Source organism: Hippichthys cyanospilos, chromosome 4 (genome assembly GCF_059441005.1).
Source record: "Hippichthys cyanospilos isolate Australia breed blue-spotted pipefish chromosome 4, RoL_Hcya_1.0, whole genome shotgun sequence".
NCBI lineage: Eukaryota > Metazoa > Chordata > Actinopteri > Syngnathiformes > Syngnathidae > Hippichthys > Hippichthys cyanospilos.
The window spans coordinates 21,911,359-21,934,527 of record NC_142372.1 but is presented as its reverse complement, the minus strand read 5'-3'; the positions used below and the strand labels follow the sequence as shown (position 1 = coordinate 21,934,527).

At 40.6% G+C, this 23,169-nt stretch overlaps 2 protein-coding genes across 3 annotated transcripts in view; both read right to left on the bottom strand.

Annotated features, from left to right (window-relative positions):
• Nucleotides 1–4,260, bottom strand: part of golm2 (golgi membrane protein 2) — a 19,159-nt gene extending 14,899 nt beyond the window's left edge. For both annotated transcript variants that reach the window (XM_088413677.1, XM_088413678.1), the window contains exons 1-3: nucleotides 3,180–4,260; nucleotides 644–698; nucleotides 426–528 (exon numbers count right to left, since the gene is read on the bottom strand). In XM_088413677.1, the coding sequence (XP_088269803.1) occupies nucleotides 426–528; nucleotides 644–698; nucleotides 3,180–3,506 (485 nt within the window). In that variant the 5' untranslated portion in view covers nucleotides 3,507–4,260. The remainder of the gene's footprint in view (nucleotides 1–425; nucleotides 529–643; nucleotides 699–3,179) is intronic.
• Nucleotides 4,261–5,857: 1,597 nt separating this feature from the next.
• Nucleotides 5,858–23,169, bottom strand: part of entrep2 (endosomal transmembrane epsin interactor 2) — an 80,867-nt gene continuing 63,555 nt past the window's right edge. The window contains exons 3-12 of the mRNA XM_088412170.1: nucleotides 18,988–19,098; nucleotides 16,458–16,589; nucleotides 14,162–14,269; nucleotides 12,685–12,845; nucleotides 12,312–12,447; nucleotides 11,269–11,347; nucleotides 10,413–11,189; nucleotides 10,256–10,321; nucleotides 8,985–9,307; nucleotides 5,858–6,638 (exon numbers count right to left, since the gene is read on the bottom strand). Coding sequence (XP_088268296.1) covers nucleotides 6,441–6,638; nucleotides 8,985–9,307; nucleotides 10,256–10,321; nucleotides 10,413–11,189; nucleotides 11,269–11,347; nucleotides 12,312–12,447; nucleotides 12,685–12,845; nucleotides 14,162–14,269; nucleotides 16,458–16,589; nucleotides 18,988–19,098 — 2,091 coding nt within the window. The 3' untranslated portion in view covers nucleotides 5,858–6,440. The remainder of the gene's footprint in view (nucleotides 6,639–8,984; nucleotides 9,308–10,255; nucleotides 10,322–10,412; nucleotides 11,190–11,268; nucleotides 11,348–12,311; nucleotides 12,448–12,684; nucleotides 12,846–14,161; nucleotides 14,270–16,457; nucleotides 16,590–18,987; nucleotides 19,099–23,169) is intronic.

Below are 23,169 nucleotides of genomic sequence, written 5' to 3'. Positions count from 1 at the left end.
TACCAGCAATGAACTGTAAACATTAGTATGGGTTATGAATGGAAAAAAAAAAAAAAAAAAAACTGCAACACAAATACTGTCGGAATTCAATAACCGAGCATGGTAGTGGTGACACTCGAGCTGTTTCAACAAAGCAGTAACGCATCACTGCAGTATCATTGCTTTTCACTAACAAAAAAGCACACGATATTCCTTCGATGCCTTCGATGATGACAAAGAGCTTCTTCAGTGGGATAGAGGCTCCTCAGTGAGAGAACTGAGATGATTTCCAGTATCATTGCTTTTCACTCACAAAAAAGCACACAATAAATGGTTTGAGGGAATCATACATTAATTAATTTGTTAATGTTAGATTATGTTAAGTTACTCAAATGTGCAGAAAATGGAAAGAAGAAAGACGCACAATGCAGAAGTAAGTGTTGTACCTTTCATATTCAAGTTTTCTCTCCAAGCTGGTTTTGTTCTTTTTCACTTCTCTTAGCTGATCTTCCTGTTTCATGAATTCCTGCTTCAAATCATTCAGTTGCTCTATCCACAAATAAAACAAAGCAAACTTCTTAGTTCATACTATCTGATAATTTGCTAAGCAGGTTATTGAGGACATTTGCAAAATAAATGTAATTCTGCCATTTGCCATTCTTACCTTTCAGCCTTTGGATTTCAGTCATTTGGGCTGAGAGGTCACCCTGCATCTTAATCTAGACAACACAAAAAAAATAAACCGTTCAAGAAAGGTCACTGGAAGTATGTACAGTAATCTTTTCATGTAATGTTTAATGAGATAGGAGACTACAGAAAGAAGGATCTTTGACCAATCCTTTTTGCAAATGTCTCTAAATCATCCAGTGACCTGGATGCTCTACTGTACACTCTCCTCTTCTGCTTATTCCACAGGTTTTCAATGGAGTTGAGGTCTAGGGACTGAGCTGTCCATGGGAGGAGCTTGTTTCGGTGTCTGGTTAAACATATCTACAATATCAATCAATCAAATTTTATTTGTATAGCCCTGAATCACCGAAGTCTCAAAGGGCTTCACAGATAAAAAGAAGTCATGTTGAGACTTCTTTCAAAAAAAGAAGTAATACAGAGACATTATTTTGATGTAAGGTACACAATAGCATCCCCTTTCAAAGCTCCCAGAAGGGGAAGGAAAAACTAAAAACCCCAATTTGGGGAAAATCAGAAATCTTCAGAAGGGAGGAGCCCCCTTCCAGGCCCACAGGTTGAAGTGGATGCTACATGTACCAAATACAGACAAATAGATACACATTACAGAGAAACACAATTTTCAGTGTCAGAGTATCCTTACACACTAACATTTTATTTCAAGGTGTTGAACGCGTCGTAATCAGGGGTGCCAACAATTATGGAGTTCACTTTACATCTAAAAGGTATTAAGGAAAATGAATTGAGTAAAAATCCCATTTATCCAAATACATGTTTTTTCCTTTAATTTCTCTTAGGATAGCTGAATAGTAAAATACTTGATAGCAGCAGCTCCACAGTCAAGCCTCCCCATTATATTGTGTTTAAGTCCTTCTAAATAGAAAATTAAAAAAAAAAAAGAATAATAATTTATATATTTTTTTAAAAAAGCTCCCCTTATTAGTAGGTTGTTTCTTAAATTATGTCAGATACTCAAATTATAAAAATATATATTTTGAGCCTTGAATCAAGAGAACCTGTGCATGGCAATGCATTAAGCTTTTCTGATGGAAAGGTCAGATGCCATAACCATTTCTGTCAATATGTAACAATCTACCAGCATGCCTATAGATTCAAAAAATAATGTCATTGACAAACAAGAGTGCACCCAGACATACGTACATTCAAATGTGTGTATAATCACTTGAAACAACCAGGAAAACAATACAAATATGAGCCCACTCACTAGGCTGGAGCCAGGCCAAGTTCAAAGGCTGACTGGGAGATAAACTGGCAGCACAATATGTGAGAATGACCCTAAAGAGGAATACAGATTGGGGACATGTGACCCTTTCACATGTCCCCAATCTGCATTCCTTTTTAGGGTCATTAGTTAGTTACTTGTGATGGCAGTAATAGAAGGACCTTTCTTTTTTTCTTTTTTTTTTTAAACTAGTAATGTAATTGTAATGTCTTATTATTTCCAGATCCACAATCAGCTAAATTACTTATCAAGGTCACTGTGTTGCTGTGTTTTTTAAAGTGGTGATGATTCATTGCTAGAACAAAAGACACTTACAGAAGCATATAGCTTTACTTGAGGACGCACAATAGCAGAAAGTTATCACTCGCCTCCAATAGTGAGCAACAATGAGACAGCGAACTAAACATGCCATAACGTTCACTCATGTACATAAAAGTTGGGAGCAATGAAGAACTGAGGAACACATGCACTAAAAGGGAACTCCTCGTGTGATGTCATAAAAGTCAACACTCACTCTGTCCTCATCATTATCTCAACAACAACAACAGAACTACTTATGTTGACACACCCTAAAAAGGTGATTTAAATGTGGCTCTAAAAAGACTGAACTCAAAGGCGCCCCTGATGCAGTGAAACGTGTCCCAACCTTTAACAAACGTACTACACATACCAGGAAGTTGAATCTTATTTGTCGTATCCATGAGCAGTGTATGACTATGCATAGAAAAGGTTTTACAATGCCTTTGTGTAAGTTTCACTTTAAAAGTGAGTTTGTGATGTACTGTCAAAAAGTGATTAGGTTTGAGGAATAATGTGCTTTATAATGCTAATCATTTGACATTAAGGTGCCATTAAAGTTTAATAAAACAGCCACTGATGACAAGTTAAGTCTTTTTTTTTTTAAATACCCCAAAATGCTTTGCACTGGTTAAGGGGGACTTGGCTAAAAAGATGTTTCACAGGGGGGCACATAATGGAAAAAAGGTTGAAAACCACTTTTAATGTTTTTTTTTTTGTTTGTTTATGAAAAACGGTATAAATCTTAGTGTCCCTTTAATGTTAGTTAGTTAGTTAGTTAGTTAGTTAGTTAGTTACTTAGTTAGTTAGTTACTTAGCACAACACAGCAGGCAAGTTATTCAAGCCCAAAGAATTTTGTGTGTTGTTCTGAGTTTTTTTTTTTTTTTTTTTGGGGGGGGGGGGGGGGGGGGGGGCAATACAAGAGACGGTTAGTTCTGTAAACGCCAATGTGTCTGTCTTTCGAAACAGTACCTTTTCGTCGTTGCACTTTTTGACGAGCGCGTCTCGGGCCTGCAGCTTGCCCTCCATGACGCTGTAGTCTCCATCCTTCTTGTCCAGCTGCTTCCGATGCGTGTCCACCTGCGCCATGAGCTCAGAGTTGCGCTTCTCCAATCGGCTCCGCGCCGCGTCCGTGCGCTTCACCCGCGACTGCACCTCCACCAACTCATCCAGCAAGCGGCTGTGCTTGCTGGATACGGTCCAGTAGTTGAACGCCAGAATGGCGATGATCGCCATAAGGAAGATGAGGATGAAGGACGGGAGGCGGCCTCCACGTCGGTTTGCGCCGAAGCCGATCATGTCCGAACACAAATAAAAACTGTCACTTCTGCTTGTAACCTTGTGGCTCAAAGAGAGTATTCTCCCGACGTGAGACGCATCCGTGTACGTGACATGTCGTTTGTATGCGGCAACTGCTCCGAAACGCAAACCCCATATGCTCAAGTCTCAAACGGTCAAGACTTTTCACATCTCTCGCGCTCACTCCCCGTCATCTTCCTTCCGCATACTGGGCATCTCCCTCCCCACGTCCGCCCAATGTCAGTCCCAGAAGGACGTGGCCTATCCCAGCTGGCAGCGCGCAACGCCACACAGCAGACGAGACGTGGAAGTGGATCTCTGCTCGGCTCCGTGGCAGAAGCGCGAGGACGCGCAAACGATACAGCTAACCCGAGCTATGTAGCATTAGCGCAATTTAGTTCTCTCCGCCCAAATTCACCAAAACGCCCCTTCGTTCCAACAGTTTGATTTTAAGCGCTTTGGTGCAACTCTTAAACAGGGGTGTACTGTTTTCGATTGCGAATTAATGTTAGCCCCCAAAACAGCACTGCGGTCCGACTCCAGGCGGCACCTCCATTAGCTAGAAACAATGAGTGGAAATACGAACACAATCGACGCCCATCCTTTGCGACGGCTAGCGCGAATAACTCCACCTAAGCTACAAAAAAAACTATTAAACCCCAGCAAACCTCCAGAATACGCGCTTTGCCTCGCACCACACACTGGCTTCCAACGTCTGATTTCAGTTCTGTGTCGAGTTAGCCGGAATGAACACGACGCGCCCTCCGGCCAAAGCGGATATCGCTTTCAAAATAAAAGTCATTTTTGTAAATGTGTGTGACGTGGCGGCCTCAACGTTGTTTTCGTTGTACTAGGCATGCACAAGCAAGCAATAGGTTCGAGTTTGCTGCTTAACTCTCTGTCAAGCCTGAAGCATGAACTCGTTGACATAACGACTCTTTGAAAATTAAGCCTCTATTGTTCCTTCTCAACTTAAATCTGAATTACCTCCTAAAATACCATTTTCTCTCAATACACTCTCCTAACGACCAAATTGAATCACAAATAAACATTTAAAGTTATAGCCACATTCGTAAGGACTCAATGTGCCAACATGTTGGGGGCACATGTCCTTGGGTGGCGACAGTCCCAGTCGTAAATACATACATTCTCCAATAACCTTCTGTTCCGATTTTGGTTCATCATCATCATCATGATCACATCCTGACCAACAGTAATTTCATTCTTATTTTCCTTCCTTTAGTTTGTCCCCCTCCTCTTTTCGTGCTTCTTTGGTGCCACACTTTCTTGCATGGCTCTAATTCTCAATCTGCTCACTCACCCTGACAGCTTGTGACTTACTGGAAGGGCCTATAACATGATTTTTTTATTCTTTCGACCGTCCAATATGGGATATAAATTACATTTGGCACATTGGAGATTTTGTAATAACTGTGTATTGATTATCCCATATTTGTTTTTTGCAAAATGTATACTCGTGGACATGAACATTTTTTGTTGGAGTTGTTTGTGAAGAAAGTGTGAAGAGACGACACGTCTCCTGCCGCTGTAAGAAAACAGGCACCTCGACCTGACCCCAGGGCGGAACGGCACAAGGTCGGTTGTTATATTCCCGGGAAAGATGATAGCAGTGATTGAATGAACTCGTACCTACATCCCGCACTGTCACAAAGTGATTGTTACGTTGCTGCAATGTCTCCCCTAACCCTTTGGGGCAACAATAGCTTTGTAACTAGGGTCAACCCAAATGAATAAAAGAGGGCATGACAGGACCGGTATGAGACTGGTAAGAGATCTATGATGATGCATATCTCTGCCTATTCTCATAGCGAGTAAAAAGAGTCCAAGTCTCTTGTCTTCTTTCCTTGTGTTTTGTTTATTAAATGTTCTAGGTTGACTGAACCTGACAGATATTTCCAACCAGGAAGTAAAATGCCTTGCTTGCATAGGCCGCACCTCCTGCTGTATGACAGCCTCGCCCCCGTCATGACGCTGAATGCCGGCCGGACACGAAACATGCATCCATTCATCAATACATACTACCGCAATCACATTCTTCTTGAAAGCTCTTTAATATTCCTGTGTGTGGAGGGGGATGGACCCGAACGCTGGTTCAGTGTACTCACTTCTTTAATTGAAGGTAATGGGCTAAAAACTTTGGCGAACATGAGCTGCAACAAACAGCCAACCGACTGCCTCTAGTCTCGTTGATCGATGAAATAAAAAGGACTAAATTCAAATTCAATATGTTTTAAGTAATATTTTTTCTAAAATGTATTATGATTGACATCTAGAACTTCCATTGCAATAAAACACAAATCAAAAGATACAAACTCATCTTTTATTTGGAACACTGATAAGAAATATAACACAATGAGGTAAGTTAAAATGTTTGTAATGTTCTTGAACCAGTGGCACCACAAAATATTCACCACCCTATCAGTATATTCGACAGAATCTTCAAACATTGGCTAGTAAAGCCCATTTTTTCAGTTCACAGTTGAATATTTTATATTTATAATGTTTCTTCTTGTTTCACACAAGGACAAGAAAAATACCAATACCGTAACACCATATCATTTGTCTGTGAATGACAGATCCCAGCTTAGCGGCAATGTGTTTCATTTTGATGAAACTCAGTGTAAAAAAAAAAAATCCCCTGAGGGAGAAACATTCTGTTTTCTGATGAGAAAAAAGCCACTACAGAAAGGCAGGCTCAGTCTGAGTTTGCTACTATTTCTGCTGATGACTGTGCACTCTCTCATGGGGCTCCGGGAGTTATCGTTCATCTCGCTTCCCTTTTGCTTATGCCACAGCCATACTGTGAAATCGTGACCTCACGGTGCCGGACCGTATATGAATTACTGCACGGCAAAGTGTACTTTGGAACACATCGTACAGTAGCCTCGACCCAGGTCATTGTGAGGATGGTGGTCAGAGAATGGTTTCCCTGCACTCAACATTTTGTTCAAAGGAGGGCGAGTCCAGGGGATCGGTACAGGTGCCGGTCATTTGAGGGAGATTTTTGGGACGGCGCATGGATGGGGAGGAACTCAAAGCACCGCAGCTTTGGAGGTGAAGATCTTCTTGACCATGTTTCCTGGGACTGCCATTTATGCGTTGGCTCATCACCTGTGTAGCAACATAGAAACATGAGCATACGTGGTCATGCCATTAAACAAAAATACTTTAAATACAATAAACAGCAAACGGACAGGTTAATTGCAAAGAGTCAAATGTCATGATAGGGTCTTAAAGTAGCATCCCCGAAAGGACCAGTCTTTCACAAACAAAGACGGGCGACTTTCACTTTGTGAGCAACTGAGTGAAAAAAATAGTCCCACAATTTGAGAACAATGTTTCTCACGGTTTCATAGCAAAATTACGCATTTCCACCATCTAGAGTTCATAATATCATCCAGAAGCTGCCTTCTCTGGGCCTCAACTCATTTGATCTGGACAGATGTGAGGTGGAAAGTGTGCTATTGTGTGATGAGTCCACATTTTATACTGTTTTGAGAAATCATGGACGTTGTGCACTCCAAGCAAAAAGGAGAAAGACCATCCAGATTGTTACCAGCGCAAAGCTCAAAAGCCAGCATCCGTGTCGGTATGGGGATGTGTTAGTGCCCTTTGCATGGGCAATTTACACATATGTGATGGCAACATCAATGATGAAAGGTACATGGAAGTTTTGAAGCAACACTTCCTGCCATCCAAGCCACATCTTTTTCAGGAAGGTCCTTGTAACACATTGTGCATGTGTTACAACTGCACAACGTTACAACGACTTTGTGGTAACACATTGTGGGGTACTAGATTAGCCTGCATACAGTCCAGATCTGTCTCCCATTGAGAAAGTGTGTCGCATTATGAAAGGCAAAATCCGAAGACGGGGACCCCAGACTATTGAACAACTGGCATTGTACTTAAAGCAGGAATGGGAATGAATTCCACCTACAAAGCCACAACAATTGGTGTCCTAATTTCCCAAACGCTGAGTAGGTGTTGTCAGAAGTGTCCTAACTTAGTTGGAAAGTGTTGCGGGAATCAAATTCAAAACAAGTGATAATTTGCAAATTACTGTACAGTACTATGGTTTTCTATTCATTTTACACAACATTACAAGTTCAGTAGCATTGGGGTTGTACAATAATATGTTAAATGTCGGCCCATTGGTCTAAACCTAGCATTCTTATTAAGATTGCATTTGTGGAATATATCTGGTTAGCAAATTATTATACTATTTATTTTTTCCAATTTTACACAACATCCAAAATTCATTAGAAATGGGCTTGTACAATAATATGTTAAATGTCGACCCGCTGGTCTAAACGCGCCACTCTTATTAATATTGCATTTGTGGACTATGATTGATTTGCACATTATTATCCTACGTTTTTTTTTTCATTTTACATAACTTCATTAGAACTGGGGTTGTAAACTAATATTTTAAATGACTCATTGGACTAAACACGTCATTCTCAAAACGTCAAAATCCACCCATTTTTAATCAAATCACCTATAGGGTTATTTTACATCTTGCTGCCTAATGAAAATGCTATGAGCTTCGGGAACAACCAATCATGGCACAGCTTGAAATTCTAAAATGACCTAACTCCAAAACAATTTGAGCTGTGATGGTTGCTACTTGTTCCCTGAGCAACCGTGATGTCATTTGCAGGCGACAACCTGGGTCCCTACTATTTTATGGTCACCCCTTTAGACGGATAAAAAGAAGTGGATGCCACAAATGCAATATTAATCAGACTGTTGTGTTTAGACTAGTGAGTTGGTGCATAAATCGTATATTTGTGAAGACAACTTTTAAGTTGCCTTCCCTTTTGTGACAATTTTAGTTCAGTGTTAGTATCTGCTCACTGCTCCTTTCAGGCGTTTTCCTTTTGTATTTGCGTGTGATTGTTTGCAGCCTTCATTAAATGGCTGAAAACACACTGGACCCTGTTTCTCTCCTGTTTTTTCCACTACCCATGTGGCTTATCCAAATCTCACCTCAAATCTTGGCTGGCTGCACAAAGCAATTAAAATAAAATAAAATATGTGAGTGCCTCATGAAAGACAGACAGATAGATAGATAGATAGATAGATAGATAGATAGATAGATAGATAGATAGATAGATAGATAGATAGATAGAAAACAAATTCAATTTAAATTTAAATGATAACGATTTTGGACCTAATATTCTAATATTGTAACTGCCCTACATTCGTTGCTGAAATATTTTTACTGATGAATGTGGCAGATGTAATTGCCATTTTCTCTTGCTCAAATCCAACATTTGAACCACAGACAATTGAAATGTATTTAACATATCAAATAAAGTATTCAGATGGAAACTAGTGTTAGTGTAATAATTGTAATGGTAGGAGTAAATAATCACCTGGAAATATGCACACAGCTTTTGAGTGATAGGCAGTGAGAAAAGAGAACGACAGAGAGAAAAGAGGTACATTTACCTGGTCTATCACATTTGCACTAAATATGGCCTCCTCCATGTGTTTCTCGTCAGACTTGATGACACACTTGATACTGTTGACAACTTGCTGGACTTCTGGAGGTAAATTGCAGCTTGAATGCTCCAGGAATTTGGCCACCAATATTTTTGTGTCTTTATACATTTTGAGGTCAGCCAGAGACTGTGGTCGCTCATGTGGAGAGTGTGTTTGCAAAGCTCTTGTTTTAAGGTGGAGGTCTATTTTTCTGCTCTCCTTTTGTGGTTTCTTGGCGCATAAGAGACTTGGTTTGCCTCCAATCCCTTCTGTTGAAATGCTTGATTGCTCTGAAGATGAGACAAAAGATAAAGAATGTTTTTCAGAAAAGGAAAAGAAAAGAATGGGGGTGGGGGTAACAATTTTGATTTCTTATGGATGAAACCGGGATGCTCGGTGGAACAGTGGTTAGTAGATTTGCTTCACAGTTCAGAGACCCGAGTTTAAATCCACCTGCGTGCACGGCAGGTCCTAAAATGGTCTTAGGTGTGATTGGATGCATGATTGTTTTTTTGTCTCTGTGTGCCCTGCGATTGGCTGGCAACTGGTTCACGGTGTCTCTCGCTTACTGCCCGAAGTCAGCTGAGATAGGCACCAGCAAGCCTGTGACCTTTGTGTGGATAAGCGGTTGTAGAAAACGAATGGATGAAACAAGGCCTAGGTTTGCTCCTATATAAGATGATTTAAACATACCTGTAAATCAGGGGTCACTCATTCCTCAATGGCACCTATCCAGCATGTTTTGTTTTTTTCCCAACCCCCCACACACCTGATTCATATGATCAGCTCACCAGGAAGCTCTGCAGAAGCCCGATAATGAGCCTGGATTCTGATCGTTTCAATTAGGTGTGTCGGAGGAGGGTTACACCGAAAACATGGACCAGAGTTGGTGACCCCTGCTGCAGGTTGTTATGATTACAGCTACTGCTAATTAAAACTGATGAAATGAAATGAAAACTAAATAGCAACAATCGATCATGTCCGCCTGTTCGTCCGTACGTCTGGCTATCCATTCATACGTCAAAAGCCTACAGTGGACATTAATGTCAAAATGCAGTTAAAAGATTATGACACTAATTATACTCTGATTTATTTATATGCATAAATGTGGAAATTAATAACGGATGTGTATTAAATACAAAACACATCTCAGTAAAAAAGGAAGAAAACCAACATCTATTAGGCATTGCTTTGCTAGCCCTTAATGTCACAATTGGTTAAATGGTTTCAAACTTTACCTTGTTCTGGTGATGCTGAATCTCCAGCTGAAGTGTTCATAGCAGAGGCAGAGACACAGGAATCTCCTGTAGCAGACAAAGACCATCTTAAAACCTGAAAAGATTCAGTTGTGATGAGGTTTTCAGGAAAAAATAAATAAATAAAAATCTCTCTTACGTCCGGTATTGGAGGAGCAAGAGATGGGATCACTGGTGGAGCGGACAATACGTGCCAGCTTGCGGTACTTTCTGGCGGCACGGAGCACTAGGGGCCTCTCTGCAGGTGACCGTCCACTTTGAGCTGAGGTAGACGGGGGCTGTGGAGTAGAAGAGGGGGACCACACACTAAAGCATAAGCGGGGGCCTCGTAGCCTGCTGGGAGGGGATGGAGAGGGAGTGGGAGCTAAGGGACTGATGGCTAGGGTTCCCCCGGAGGAGGCCAGTGAGGTGGGCGAGCAAGGCTGAGGAGGTGGGGAGATAGCAACGGCAAGCGGCAGTTTCCGGCTCATCATTCGTGCTTTAATGAGAGAATGCGGTGATACTTTTGGTGGCTCTTCTGGCAAATGTTTGGCTGATGAAAGCTCATCGCAAAGGTGCATGGAAGGCTGAAGTTCCTCACATACACGTGAGCTGTCCGCAGAATCCTCTTGGTCCAAATTGCTGTAGTTTTCGGAGGACCAATCCGGTGAGCGTTCAAGGGAATCTTGGGTATGGGAGGACTCACTGAATCCGGTGTCACTGGGGCGAGCGTGGATGCTCGACAAGCCATGATGGCAGCGTGTACGTGTACAAAGCTCAAGGCTGGTGCAGCTTCCATCGGTCGGTGCTGTGTGATGGATGCTATAGGGAGAGGAATCAGAGCCTGGAACCTCAAGGGAACACAAGTCCTCTGAGGAGCAAGTGTGGTCTTGATCAGCAACTTCGGACACCATCAGAGATGTACTGTCTACAGAGGCTTGAAGGGTGAAATAAATACATCAACATCACAAACGGACAGACTTTTTTTTTTTTTTTTTTTTTTAAACAGGTGTTACCTTGAGTGCTTAGTCCTGCTGTTGTGTTTCTGTCACATAAACTAGATTCAGTGGCCTGCTGCTCAATACTGGTGGTGACCTGTCAAGAGTAAATTATTCGTAGGATAATTTAACTGATTTGTTTTTGGTCATTTCTCGTATGTTATTTTGGATGTGTTGAATGTCACAGTTGAGAAGCATGTGGGTTTCAAGAGCAAACAAGGACTGAAGGGGGCACTATAAGACCACGTCACGTCATCATGATAAGCATGCGATAACTAAACTATAACTGACTACACCACCTAACAATCTTGTACTAATCAAACAGTAAGGAAATAGACACGTTTATTGTTCTCTCAAATTGATTTTCAATGTTTAACTGATCAGTATCTACATCTGGGTTTCTGTGATCATTTTGATTTTAGTGTTGAGTTGAATAGAAAAGAACAAAACAAGAAATGTTGCCTTCACAGAACAGTAAATAATAGAACTCCCGAGTTGATTGGATAGGAAATTTGGAATGAGTCACAAAGAGAATATAAAACACAATGCAGCAGTCTTCAAGCTTTTTAGCCGTAAATACAATTCAAGGAAGTGGCTGCACACAGACCGTAAAAAAACGTCGCTCTCCAGGGAGAGTTCGTGAAAATGTGCCAAATCAGCAGCACATCCAAATCAGCAGCACATAATACTCAAATCAAATTAACTCTGACTCTGACCCCCGGAATAATAAAGATCCATATTCCAGTTGCGAAGGTGTACTGAATGTGTGGCAAGCCTTTTGAGGGTTTATTCGATATCATGGATATCAGCCATTTGCATTTTTCTACTGAATGGCTTAGATGAGCCACGATTAGAAACATTTTCAGAGTTTGAAACAATCTACTTTATAACTCTTAATCCGATTCTAAATAATATATCTCTGTAACACAAATCATTTTGTTTAGAAGATTATAGAAGATTCACATAGACTGCGTTACTTGAATTCTGGGCAAGGAACCACAACATGACACTGCAATGGCCCAACCGGGCAGAGTCAATCAGGAGGGAGTGGCTGTTCTCACCTGGCTTGCAGGAGTCTGCCCCACCACAGACTCATATGGTGGGGGCAGGTCGGTTGGATATAGTGTTCCAGGGCTGTTGATGGGGACCCCATAAATGGCACTAAAGGGAGAATGGGGGAAGTCCAAGTGTAGGCCTCTGTAAAGGACATCATATCAATCTTCCTGATCAGGAAATTAAGAAATACTCATAAAGACCACTGAAAAATCAACATTAAGGGGGAATGTCAAAGTGTAATGGGTTAATATACCCATGTAGCTCTCTCTCGTTTGTTTGAAGATAGAATACATTCATATAGTCTAATAATGTTTTAAGAAAGCACCTTACAAGCAATAAAAAGAATGGAATACTGATGAGAGGTCTTTCGCTCCTTACCTTTGTCCATCCATTGATGGTGTGCAGGTGTACTCAGGGGGGTAGTAAGGCGGTGGGGGAATGGGAGGAATAAACTCATCAAAGTCCAGTGTTTGGTGGAGGATAGTTCCATGGGGAGTCATACAATCAGCATTTAGCTCTCTTGTTCGGTGTGGCATAAACTAAAACACATCAGAAGAGACATGTTGTCAATTATTGAAGTCCTTGTTTGTTATTTCAAATCATAAAATCCCCAAAGCATCTCCTTCTGTTATCCTATTAAAGTTTATTCTGTGCTCTGCTGTTGTTTCAATGATCAAGTGCTGCCCAAGCTGCAGCACGATTTCACCACATTTTTCTTTGAGGTACTACTACAGTATTTTGACTGCTAACTAATGCAGAATAGCAAATTCTGACTATGCCAAGGGGGATTTTTGCACTCACTGCCAGCCTGCTTTTCTAATTTTCCTGGGACCGCCTTATACAGGATTGATGCATTTACCACAGTAGTATGCTGGATGTGTGTGTGTGTGTGTGTGTGTATATATATATATATATATATATATATATATATATATATATATATATATATATATATATATATATATATATATATATATATATATATATATATATATATATATATATATGTATATATATATATATATATATATATATATATATATATGTGTGTGTGTGTGGGGCACGGTGGAAGACTGATTAGCATGTTCCCCTCACAATTCAGAGGTCACGGATTCAATTTCAGCTCGCCCCGGCCTTCCTGGATGGAGCCTCCATGTTCTCTCTGTGCCCATGTGGATCTTCTTCGGGCACTCCTGCTTCCTCCCACGTTCTAAAAATATGCTTGCTGGAAGGCGTATTGGAGACTCCAAATTGATCTTAGGTGTGAGAGTGAATGGTTGTTTGTCTTTGTGTGCCCTGTGGTTAGCTTGCAACCAGTCCAGGGTGTCCCCCGCCTACTGCTCGAAGACAGCTGGGAGAGGCAGAAGCATGCCAGCGACCCTAGTGAGGATACATGGCTATGGATGGATGGATAGATTGCAGAATATAATTTTATTTACCGGCAGAGTTCCAGCTTTTGATCTATGCAGACAAATGAAATAACTATTTTTGGTGCAAAAACAAATGGAACTTGGTTAATTTCCCTCATGGCAAGAGGTATTAAGCCATTGTTAACAGTTTTATTGCTCTACATAAAATGACAGGAAAGGTCATTTCTGAGAATAATGCACCTCTGTGGGACAAAAGACAAGAGACTTTTGAGCGTTCTATACACATTCATTCAGCCTAGAAGGACAAGACACAAGTTCTGTGGCAGCTGTCCTCAGCTGACTTTTGCAAAAACTCAATGATCTCTCTACAGGGCTGGGCAGGAGAATGTGAATTACATTGTGTAATTCAATTCTAAGGTGACAGCCATTATTTTCCCACAGAAAAAAAGCGCCCCCCTCCCCCCATTATAATTGTCCACACTCACCATCTGCAACAAATCAGTTGAGACAATTTGCATGCAGCACATGGCTGTCGCTAGGGCACAAACAATGGTGGAGATGACGTTAAGGGCACATACGCTGAAAAGCAGCTCCTACAAAAGGGAAGAGGAGGAGAAGATGGTCAAAAAAAACAAAAAAAAAAACAAGGTATGCAACTCCGGAATTGAAGCAACATATTATACCTGCAAAGATGGCTAAAGATCAGTAAAGAAATGCATATTAGCAAGCTGAAATGTTTGTCTAAATATTCTCATAAAATACACTTCTGACCCAAACTGTGCCCAGTGGTACACATAACCCTCAATTGAGAACCACACTGTACTGCTTACAAGGACCTCCAAAAACATTACCTCAAATCCTGACAACAATAACAGTACATGGTCAAAAGTAATATGTCTGTTATATGGGATAAATCAACTCATCAACAGACACCTTCACACTTTAAGCCAGGAAATTGTGCCCAATTGCTGGGAGACAGAGAAAGACATCTTTTATCTTTGAAGTTAATTTCACATAACCTTTAATATATGGACTTTATGAATGAATTTCCTGGGGTGCAGCACAGTAATATCACCTCCGTTCTTTGAGAAGACTGATTACAGCAAAAGTTGAAAAAGCACCTGAAAGAACAAAGACAAACACTTGCAGCATATGATCAGAAAAAACCCTTTACCGATGAAAGATCCATGACACATATTATATAAAAAATTGTATCAATGCAAGACGTGACATTGTTCCTTTTAGTCAACGTGCACTTTGTTTTTTTTCCCTACTGAGTGTATGAGAAAGTAAAGGCCTATGTTTTGGGTGTTAGCCTGTTTTGAGTAGCTCGTTTTAGAGCCACCCGTGAGCTGCAGGTCCAAAGACACATGAAAAGTTGAGAGTTTGATAAACTTGCTCAGTTGTTGCTTGACTGTTGTTTCTTTGAGCATTCTATCCTGGCCTCTTTCATGCATGTAAAGCTGTAATACTTTTGTGCATGTGTAACGTGTCTGTACATGGCATTCTATATTGAAAAAAAAAACATAAACAAAACATATTTTGAGGAAGGCTTTTGAATACATTCTACATTTTATTTTTTACTTTTTATGTTCTACGGACACATTGTATTTTATAATGTTGTAAGCGAATATATCAACACTATTGAATTTCAAATAAAACATTGTCCAGTGTCCACTTTATACTATGTGCTCGTCTGTGATACAGCCGATTGTCGTGAATAGTTACAAACGCTCGTGATGTGGGAAAGCAAACTCTTATTTTGTGACACAAAGTGCACACATTCAGCATGAGGAGTTAAACAACAACTACAACACTAGACTTCTGTGTCTTGATCTGATCCATCGTAGTGAACGATTACAACCTCAGCTGAAATTATTGAATTTTAAGTTGTAAGCGGTTAGTGGCAGTTCTTAGCTACACTCATTAGACTAAAAGACTCGGGCTAAAAGACTTTGGATTAAGGGACCGAAACCAGCAAAAGAATTTGACAGCCACCGACGGTAGATTTCATTAGTAAAAAGAGCAAAGTAACAGTCATGTGGGATGGCCGAAGACTCGTGGGAGCAGATAATGACAGACTGTGGTCGGACATAACTCAACACCTCTGACTACTTTGGCTCTTAACAAAGGTTTATTGCCCTAGTTTCCATATTTCTTTGAATGAGGAATGATCTTAATGATAAATGCGTTTGATCTTTCCTCTTTTTCCAAAGCATGCTTCATCCTGAGGAGTCTTTTATTTGATTATCAATGTTTTATAATCAATCTGAGGCATAAAGTGAATAGATATTATTAGCGTTATCCAATAGAGGTGCAGTGGCACATGTTATATGTCATTCCTGTAGACTTGACAGTAGAGATAATATGCCTAGATCAGGCACTTGCAGCCAGGTCAGACGAGTCATGTCCTACATACTAGGGAAAGAAAAATGTTGTTGCCATTCTTCACTTCTTAATTAATCTGTGACTGGTGAAGCTGGAAACAGCACACACGTTCCCTCGTGGAAATTTTTACACAACGCCAGTTCAGAGATTAGGGAAAACATATTCACAAGAGGCCATTCCATTATTTAAAGGTATGAATATCTACCGTCATCTACCAAACGTTGAAAAGTGATAACCATCGTGATAACCATGTCCAGAAAACAACAAACCCAAAAGAATTAATGTTCCATGTTGAGCAATTTTTACGAGAGAAACATGCCTACACAAATAACTTGTTTGTCGAAAAACCTCAAAACGGAGGTAAACAATTCATCACTAGCTCACTGGACAAACCTTGAGTCGTAGGCGTATGGTATTGCAGTCCCTCAATGGGTTAAGTTTCAGCGTTTCTCCAAGGTTGTTGCAGCTTGAACTCTGTTGCTGTAACTCACAGCAAACACACACTCCATCGCTGTCAAACTTGAGCTTGGATAAAAGGACGAGAACATGAAAATTCAATGATATATCCTCGTCAGACATGGTAGTCCACAAATATGGGGTGGGGGAGTGGAGGGCTCTTCTAATTACATGTAGTTCGTATACAGAAAGAAAGAGAGAGAATGCATTCCATGAATTACATACTGTAAGTAAAAAGCTGTGGAACGTGAGGAGCTACTCAAAGAGGGATTGCAGTCGAGCACTTTACCGCAACGTGTCCCAGATTGAGAGGAAGAAGGACGTGAACTGGACAAGTATGGGTTAATTAATTTGGAGAGAAAAAATGAGATGCACTTTGGTCTGGACTTGGGAAGGATCTTTGGGGAATCACATTAAATCCATGTGACCAGAAAAGCAGAGTTGGTTTGATGTCATCTACAATTTACATTTCAATACCTAAAAAGAGGGAAAGATATTGTACTTGACACCATGCAGTAAGGATTACCAATGTAACATGGTTTTTAGCTTGGAGAAGTGTTAAGATATTGCAACACTGTTGGACAAAAACAAACAAACAAAAAAACCCACACAGAATACAGTCTTCTACTAATGGTAATGGCTGCAGTATATGCCTAAAAAAAAAATGGTGGATGTTTTTCCTTTACTTTTTCAACAATATTTTACATTGGGAATGCCACACTATTTATCTACTTGATACGAGACGCATGCCATCCTTTTTCTGACACCATACAGTAGAAAAGTTAAGGTATTTGTTTCCTAGTACTATTTGTTTAGGGATCTTAGATGTTCTACCTGGTGGAAATGAGGGTAGGGTGACAGGGTTACTGGTTGAGACACTAACTGACAAGCTAATGAACAACACTCTTACCTAAGTATTTTACAATGTCTCATGTGTTTGACATTATCTTCCAGTCTATGTCGTCAAGAAGCAAAATTACACACAGTCTCTAATACAGAACACTGAAAAACAGATAGGATCAAAATGGCTTCTCAATGAATTTCATAACTTAACAATGGGAATCAATTCATCTTGTTAAAACAGAATCAGCAAAGGTAACCTTCTTGGTAACACTGCACCTCTTACTCTGGTTTAGAGAATATACTATACAAGACGGGGCAAAATCATATTAAATGACGTGCCTTTCCTAATAGATTATTTTGAAGATAGACAATCGCACTAAACCGCTGCATCAAAGCAAGGTCAAAATCTCATATCTTGGTCTTTTTTCACAAATAAACTATCACACTTCTCTTCGAGGGACTCAATACACATTGTCTAAACTTTTTTGGTACTCTAAAATGTGAGTGAGCTTCTTTAACCCTTGTGCACACACTTTGCTCATTGTACTTCATTTTCTAAATTTGTAAGTGCTTTTAAAGGCATGACAATGAAAGTTATTTTTGAATACATTTTCCCCTAAGTACTCAAATTGTTCAGTGGCATCAGTTCCATCCATACATATGTAGGTTAAATACATTAACACCCACAAATAATTGAAAAATTGTATGGTCTGCCTTTGTAGTCTGTCAAGTGACACTTTAAGACATAGCCATTAACTGGTCTCTACCGCCACCTACTGTCTTGAGGTGAAACACAAGTCAACAAAGAATTTGTTTGCTGACACAGTTTGACGGCCGCTCAACAGAATGTTGCAAAAATCGCAGGAAAATCAATATTAATGAATCCTATTAAAATGTTATTTAAAAATTGTAATTACAATGGTTTTATATCAGGGGTGTCCAAAGTCGGTCCTCGAGGGCCGCTGTCCTACATGTTTTCCAGGTTTCTTTTAATGACACAAATGATCAGCTCATCAGCAAGCTCAGCAGAAACCTGATAACGATCCTGATCATTTGAATCCGGTGTGTCAGGAATAGAAACCTGGAAAACATGCAGGACAGCGGCCCTCGAGGACACACTTTGGACACCCTTGTTTTATATATGGTCCAAAATTCGAACAATGATCATTTTTGTACGCAAAATCTTGCACATCCAGCTGCAATCACATAGAAATGTCAGAATTGTTGCATTTTGAAATTTTACATGCTTTAATCATCTGCTCAAGATTTCAGCTCCCTAGTGGTTTTCCCCATTGATTCTTTTATGGTATCATAAAAAATTCTTAAGAATTTTCATAATTTGTAACAATGTCACAAGGGTTTAAGACTAAAACTTGTCTGAAAACAAGAAATTTGCCGAAAAAGATGGATGAATGGATGTTTGGTTGTCCTCATAAGTCTCCGCACGTCTGTATTATCAGTGTTGTCTCATTGTGTGGTAAGCAGCCCAGCACGTTCCCCATCTCTCACACCATGTCATTTGGGATATGTTCCAATTTCTTAATGACCTTGAAAAAAAAGTCTTCTACAAGATGGATGGATGGAGGGTTGAGCATGGGCTCTGAAGCGCCTCAGATGTTCTTACCAGCTGACATTCTTCCAATGAGTTGACCAGCTGAGCATTCTGGCAGGAAAGGATGGATCCTGCGAGGTTGAGCATCACGCAAACAGCTGACAACAACATGAAGAATGTGATCTGCAAAAGACAGAAACAGGAAAGAGGGAAAAAAGAGAAGGGAAAGATGTCAAGCATCATCTCATTTGCAATTGGTCAAATACATTCTCAGACTCTTGTGTCGTGATAGATGATCTTTTGAATCAGGTTTCGAAAAGAGGCAGGATAGTGGCTCTCAGGGACTGGACTTGGCAGCCCGTGTCATATTTTGTTCAAAGACCCCACAAGATGCATTTGAATGTATGAATGAATCGATATTATTAAAACTTGTTAAACATTCGGGGCTTTATCTTCAAGAACCAACAACCAAAACAGCCATATCTTTATTAGGATGAGAAACCTTTTATTACCTTTACACCTGCGGTACATGGCAATGAAATTTTGACTTGACGAGCTCGTGACGATCTCGAACCATCCAGGAAACATTCAACATAATTGACTAAAAGGGGAAGACAAGAAGGCAAAGTACGACGGTATTTGCAACGAGGAGTGCTCCGCTAATAGCATGACGTGTTACATGAGGAAAAATGGGGGAGGTTAAAAAAAAATAAAAAGTCTGCGGCCATGCCCCAAATGAAGGGCATGGCTAAAGGGAGAGAGGAAAAAAAAAAAGGGGGGGGGGGGGGGGGGAGGACACTAGAACATATCTTGCACAAACATGTGGGCGGGAGGCATTTTCACAGAGTAGTCACGTCACATGGGCGGAGATTAAGACCAGTAGCGACATGGCATGTTTTGAAGCCTGAGAATTTGTGTGTATGTAACAGTGCCCTTGAGATGCCAGTCCAGTCCAACCAACAGTCTTAAGGCCAGCTGGGGGAAGAGAGTCCAAATAATGCTTGTTTTGGAAGTTTGTCCATAGCATGAGGTTCTGAATGGGCTTCAAACAGCCAAATTAGTAATACAACATTCAATGTGAGCCTCCAGCTTCTCCATGATGACAAGCATTTTGCTCGAGGATTCAAGAACCACAACAAGTTTACATTTCAGGTCACTCGTAGCATGAGTGTTGGCCACTCACGCAATGCCCACAAAATGGGCTTGCAGCCTCCTCTCCTATCCGGCTGCATTCACCCGTGTAATTTATCGATACAGCAGAAATACGCCAGCTCCAATCAAGAGGATCCCTGTGATCAAAAATCCAATAATGTAGATGTTCTCCACATCTTCTACGCACAAAATCAACAAATGGACCGTTGGCATATCCGGCAGCAATTGTCGGCCAAGAAGGCTCTCCCCCTTAATTGACCTTCCTGTCATAAATATTTTGTTGATTGAATCAAGAGCCCAATTGAGACAATTATATGACTAAATTAAAGAGCAAGGAATACTGCAAATGGCCACAATAATAGAAAAAAAAAGATGAGGACAGCTTGCAACAAAGTGCAGACATAGTTGGTGTTCCATAATATTGTATTTCATTCCATTTATGAATTTGACAGCAGCATGGGACAATCCCCCTGAAATATTGACAAAATCATATGAACAAATAATTATCATCATTATCATGATGATGAACATGATAAAACATAAATTATGACTGCGCCACACAATTTCTGGGGGGCGGGTCACACATACTGTACATTCACAATTGGGGGTGCAAGATGGTCACATAGTCCACATCATATGCGTAGCTGAATACATCATTCACATGGGGAAAACTTGTCGAAAACGCAATTTGTGCACTTCAATCACAAGCATGGACTGTGGCGAATCAATTTCTGCTCATGCAAAGTCAAGCACTGTGTGTGCTTGAACTGCTCTGGTTTTAATGCGAATAAAAGAAGGCGCTTTGATGAGTTGGCTGTTTTCCATTCTTCAACGGCAACACAAAGGCACTAAACACCCTCTTCTTTCCAGGAAGCCAATCAAGAAAAGAGAGAAAACTCTACCTTTGCATAGTTAGAATGTGCTTTTACCAAACTTGCGCTGGGCACAAAGATGACGCCCTTCGTGATAAACTCTGCACGCAAATTTACTTTTGACTCAGTTCAATCCCCAAACTATATTCTGCCAAATGACTAGGTGAGCGTTCTATTGACAAAGGGTGATTTGTTAACCAATGTGATTTTTTTTTTTATGTCCTTTGAAGAGAAGCATCAGACAATTTACACACACACACACACACAAACATGGATGCACGCACGCACCCAGGCTATTTAACAATGATAGAGGTAGTAGTTAAGCTCTTCAATAGACTCTAATTTACTTTCCTTCCAATCGTTCCCTTGGCCTCTCTTTCCACAAACTGAAAGGCTTTTCTTTTCCAAGCTGACAGCCCACCGATCTAAATCTTTGACAGAAATATGGCTACAATTCAGGTATTTCAAATTCCAGGTCAAGTGTAGCAGAATGAGTTTTGAGATCAGACAGCAGACAAACAGAATTCATTTTAGAGTAAAAATGCAATTCAAGAATGAGAGTGAAGAGCACCGGCTTGACTGCAGCAGTACATTGTATATGCAAATATATTGATTGAATATTTAAAGAGCAGACACATAATCTTTGCATAGACTCACCACCTGCGGGATGGGAAAAGAGGTTGGAAGCCCTGGTGACAGCTACAGAAACCAGCTCAAGGGACACTAAATGTAATCTTTCAAACAGGTTTGGAGCTCTAGCTGTTATGGGAAGCAGTGGCGTTACTACTGCGTAGATATGGTCGTGCTCAACTCCACACAAACCTTGGGTTTTGGTACCAGCCCCCTTAAGAGAGATTTAACTCTGAGAGGCACAGTGCAGGTATGGACATGCCTATTGCGTCCAGCTTGGCGCCTATGCATTGAGGTTCACCAGAGAGGGTGGGCTGGAGAGCGCTCTTGGCACCAGGAAATCTGAGGCCGCAGTTCCATCATTGACTTTGTGGGCATTTCATTGAATCCTCTGATACAGGCCCTAGTCTTCAAGACGTGGGTATTCACAAGACCTTAATTCCATAGAGATCCACTTTAAAATATGTCCCACCTGGAACACGAAACCGTTTGGATCATGGATTTGGAAAGTTTTGCCAGTGATATTGAGGATTGACCAGGTTGCCAAGCAACTCAAGGAGAAGGAGAAGAAGAAAAAATATTTTTAAATCTATACCTTATAGTCTATGTGGTTCTTGAAAGTCAGTACAGTACTTCATAATTTCAAACCCCCATTGGCAGATGGTAGTTGCCGGTGGTAGTCATCAGTCATTGTCAGTGGCTGTGAAATTATTCAAAACATGCAGTACACTGTTTTGTCTACGAGAGGGAACATCCTTATCTGAATGCGGCTCCACCCAGAATGTATACATTTAATGAATGTACGTAAGAGGCACACTGTGGTCAATGGGAGAATCTGCCATCCAAAACAGTGTGCAACAGCACGTCTTTTCTGACATCTTCAAATGGAATACAGTAATATGCCCCTTAGTTTCCTGGCTGGCCTGGGAATGTGTTGGGATTGCAATGGAAGAGACAGAAGATATAGTGGCGGAGAGCAAAGTCTGACTTACCTTGCTTAAAAAAAAAAAGGAAAGAAAAAAAAAGATCAGAAAATATAACTCTTATAACACAATTTAAACGGATCACTGTTCACTGCCACACTTCAGATAATCTGATGACAAGGTGAAAGAAAGTAAGACAAGAGAACCTCAGACACCCAAATCTTCATGCTTAATGCCTGTTTTTATGCAAGAGCATATTTTAGAGGACAATCACGTAAAAATGGTGTCTGCAAAAATGAGTAACTTGTGTCATAAAAAGCAACCAGCCACCTATGTGTTATGTCCCAGTCTAGGGGCCTAGGACACAACATGTGCAAAGGGCCCCGCCTTCCCCAACTCCCAAGCAGCCAGCCGACGAACCAGGTGTTTGGAAAACAAAAAATATATTTATTTACATGAAAAAGGCTTACTGAAAGATAGGAGCAATTAACTCAGGGTGAACCAAGGCCAAAACAACAAACAAAACAATCCTGTCCGTGAAATAACCAAACTAACCCAACAAACAAAACAACCAAAAGACAATATGCTTACCTCCCTAGCTCCAAAGAAAATGTACAACAAAAATGGCAGTTCACCCCTACTGCTCTGATTACACCAACAAATATCCGGACACAACA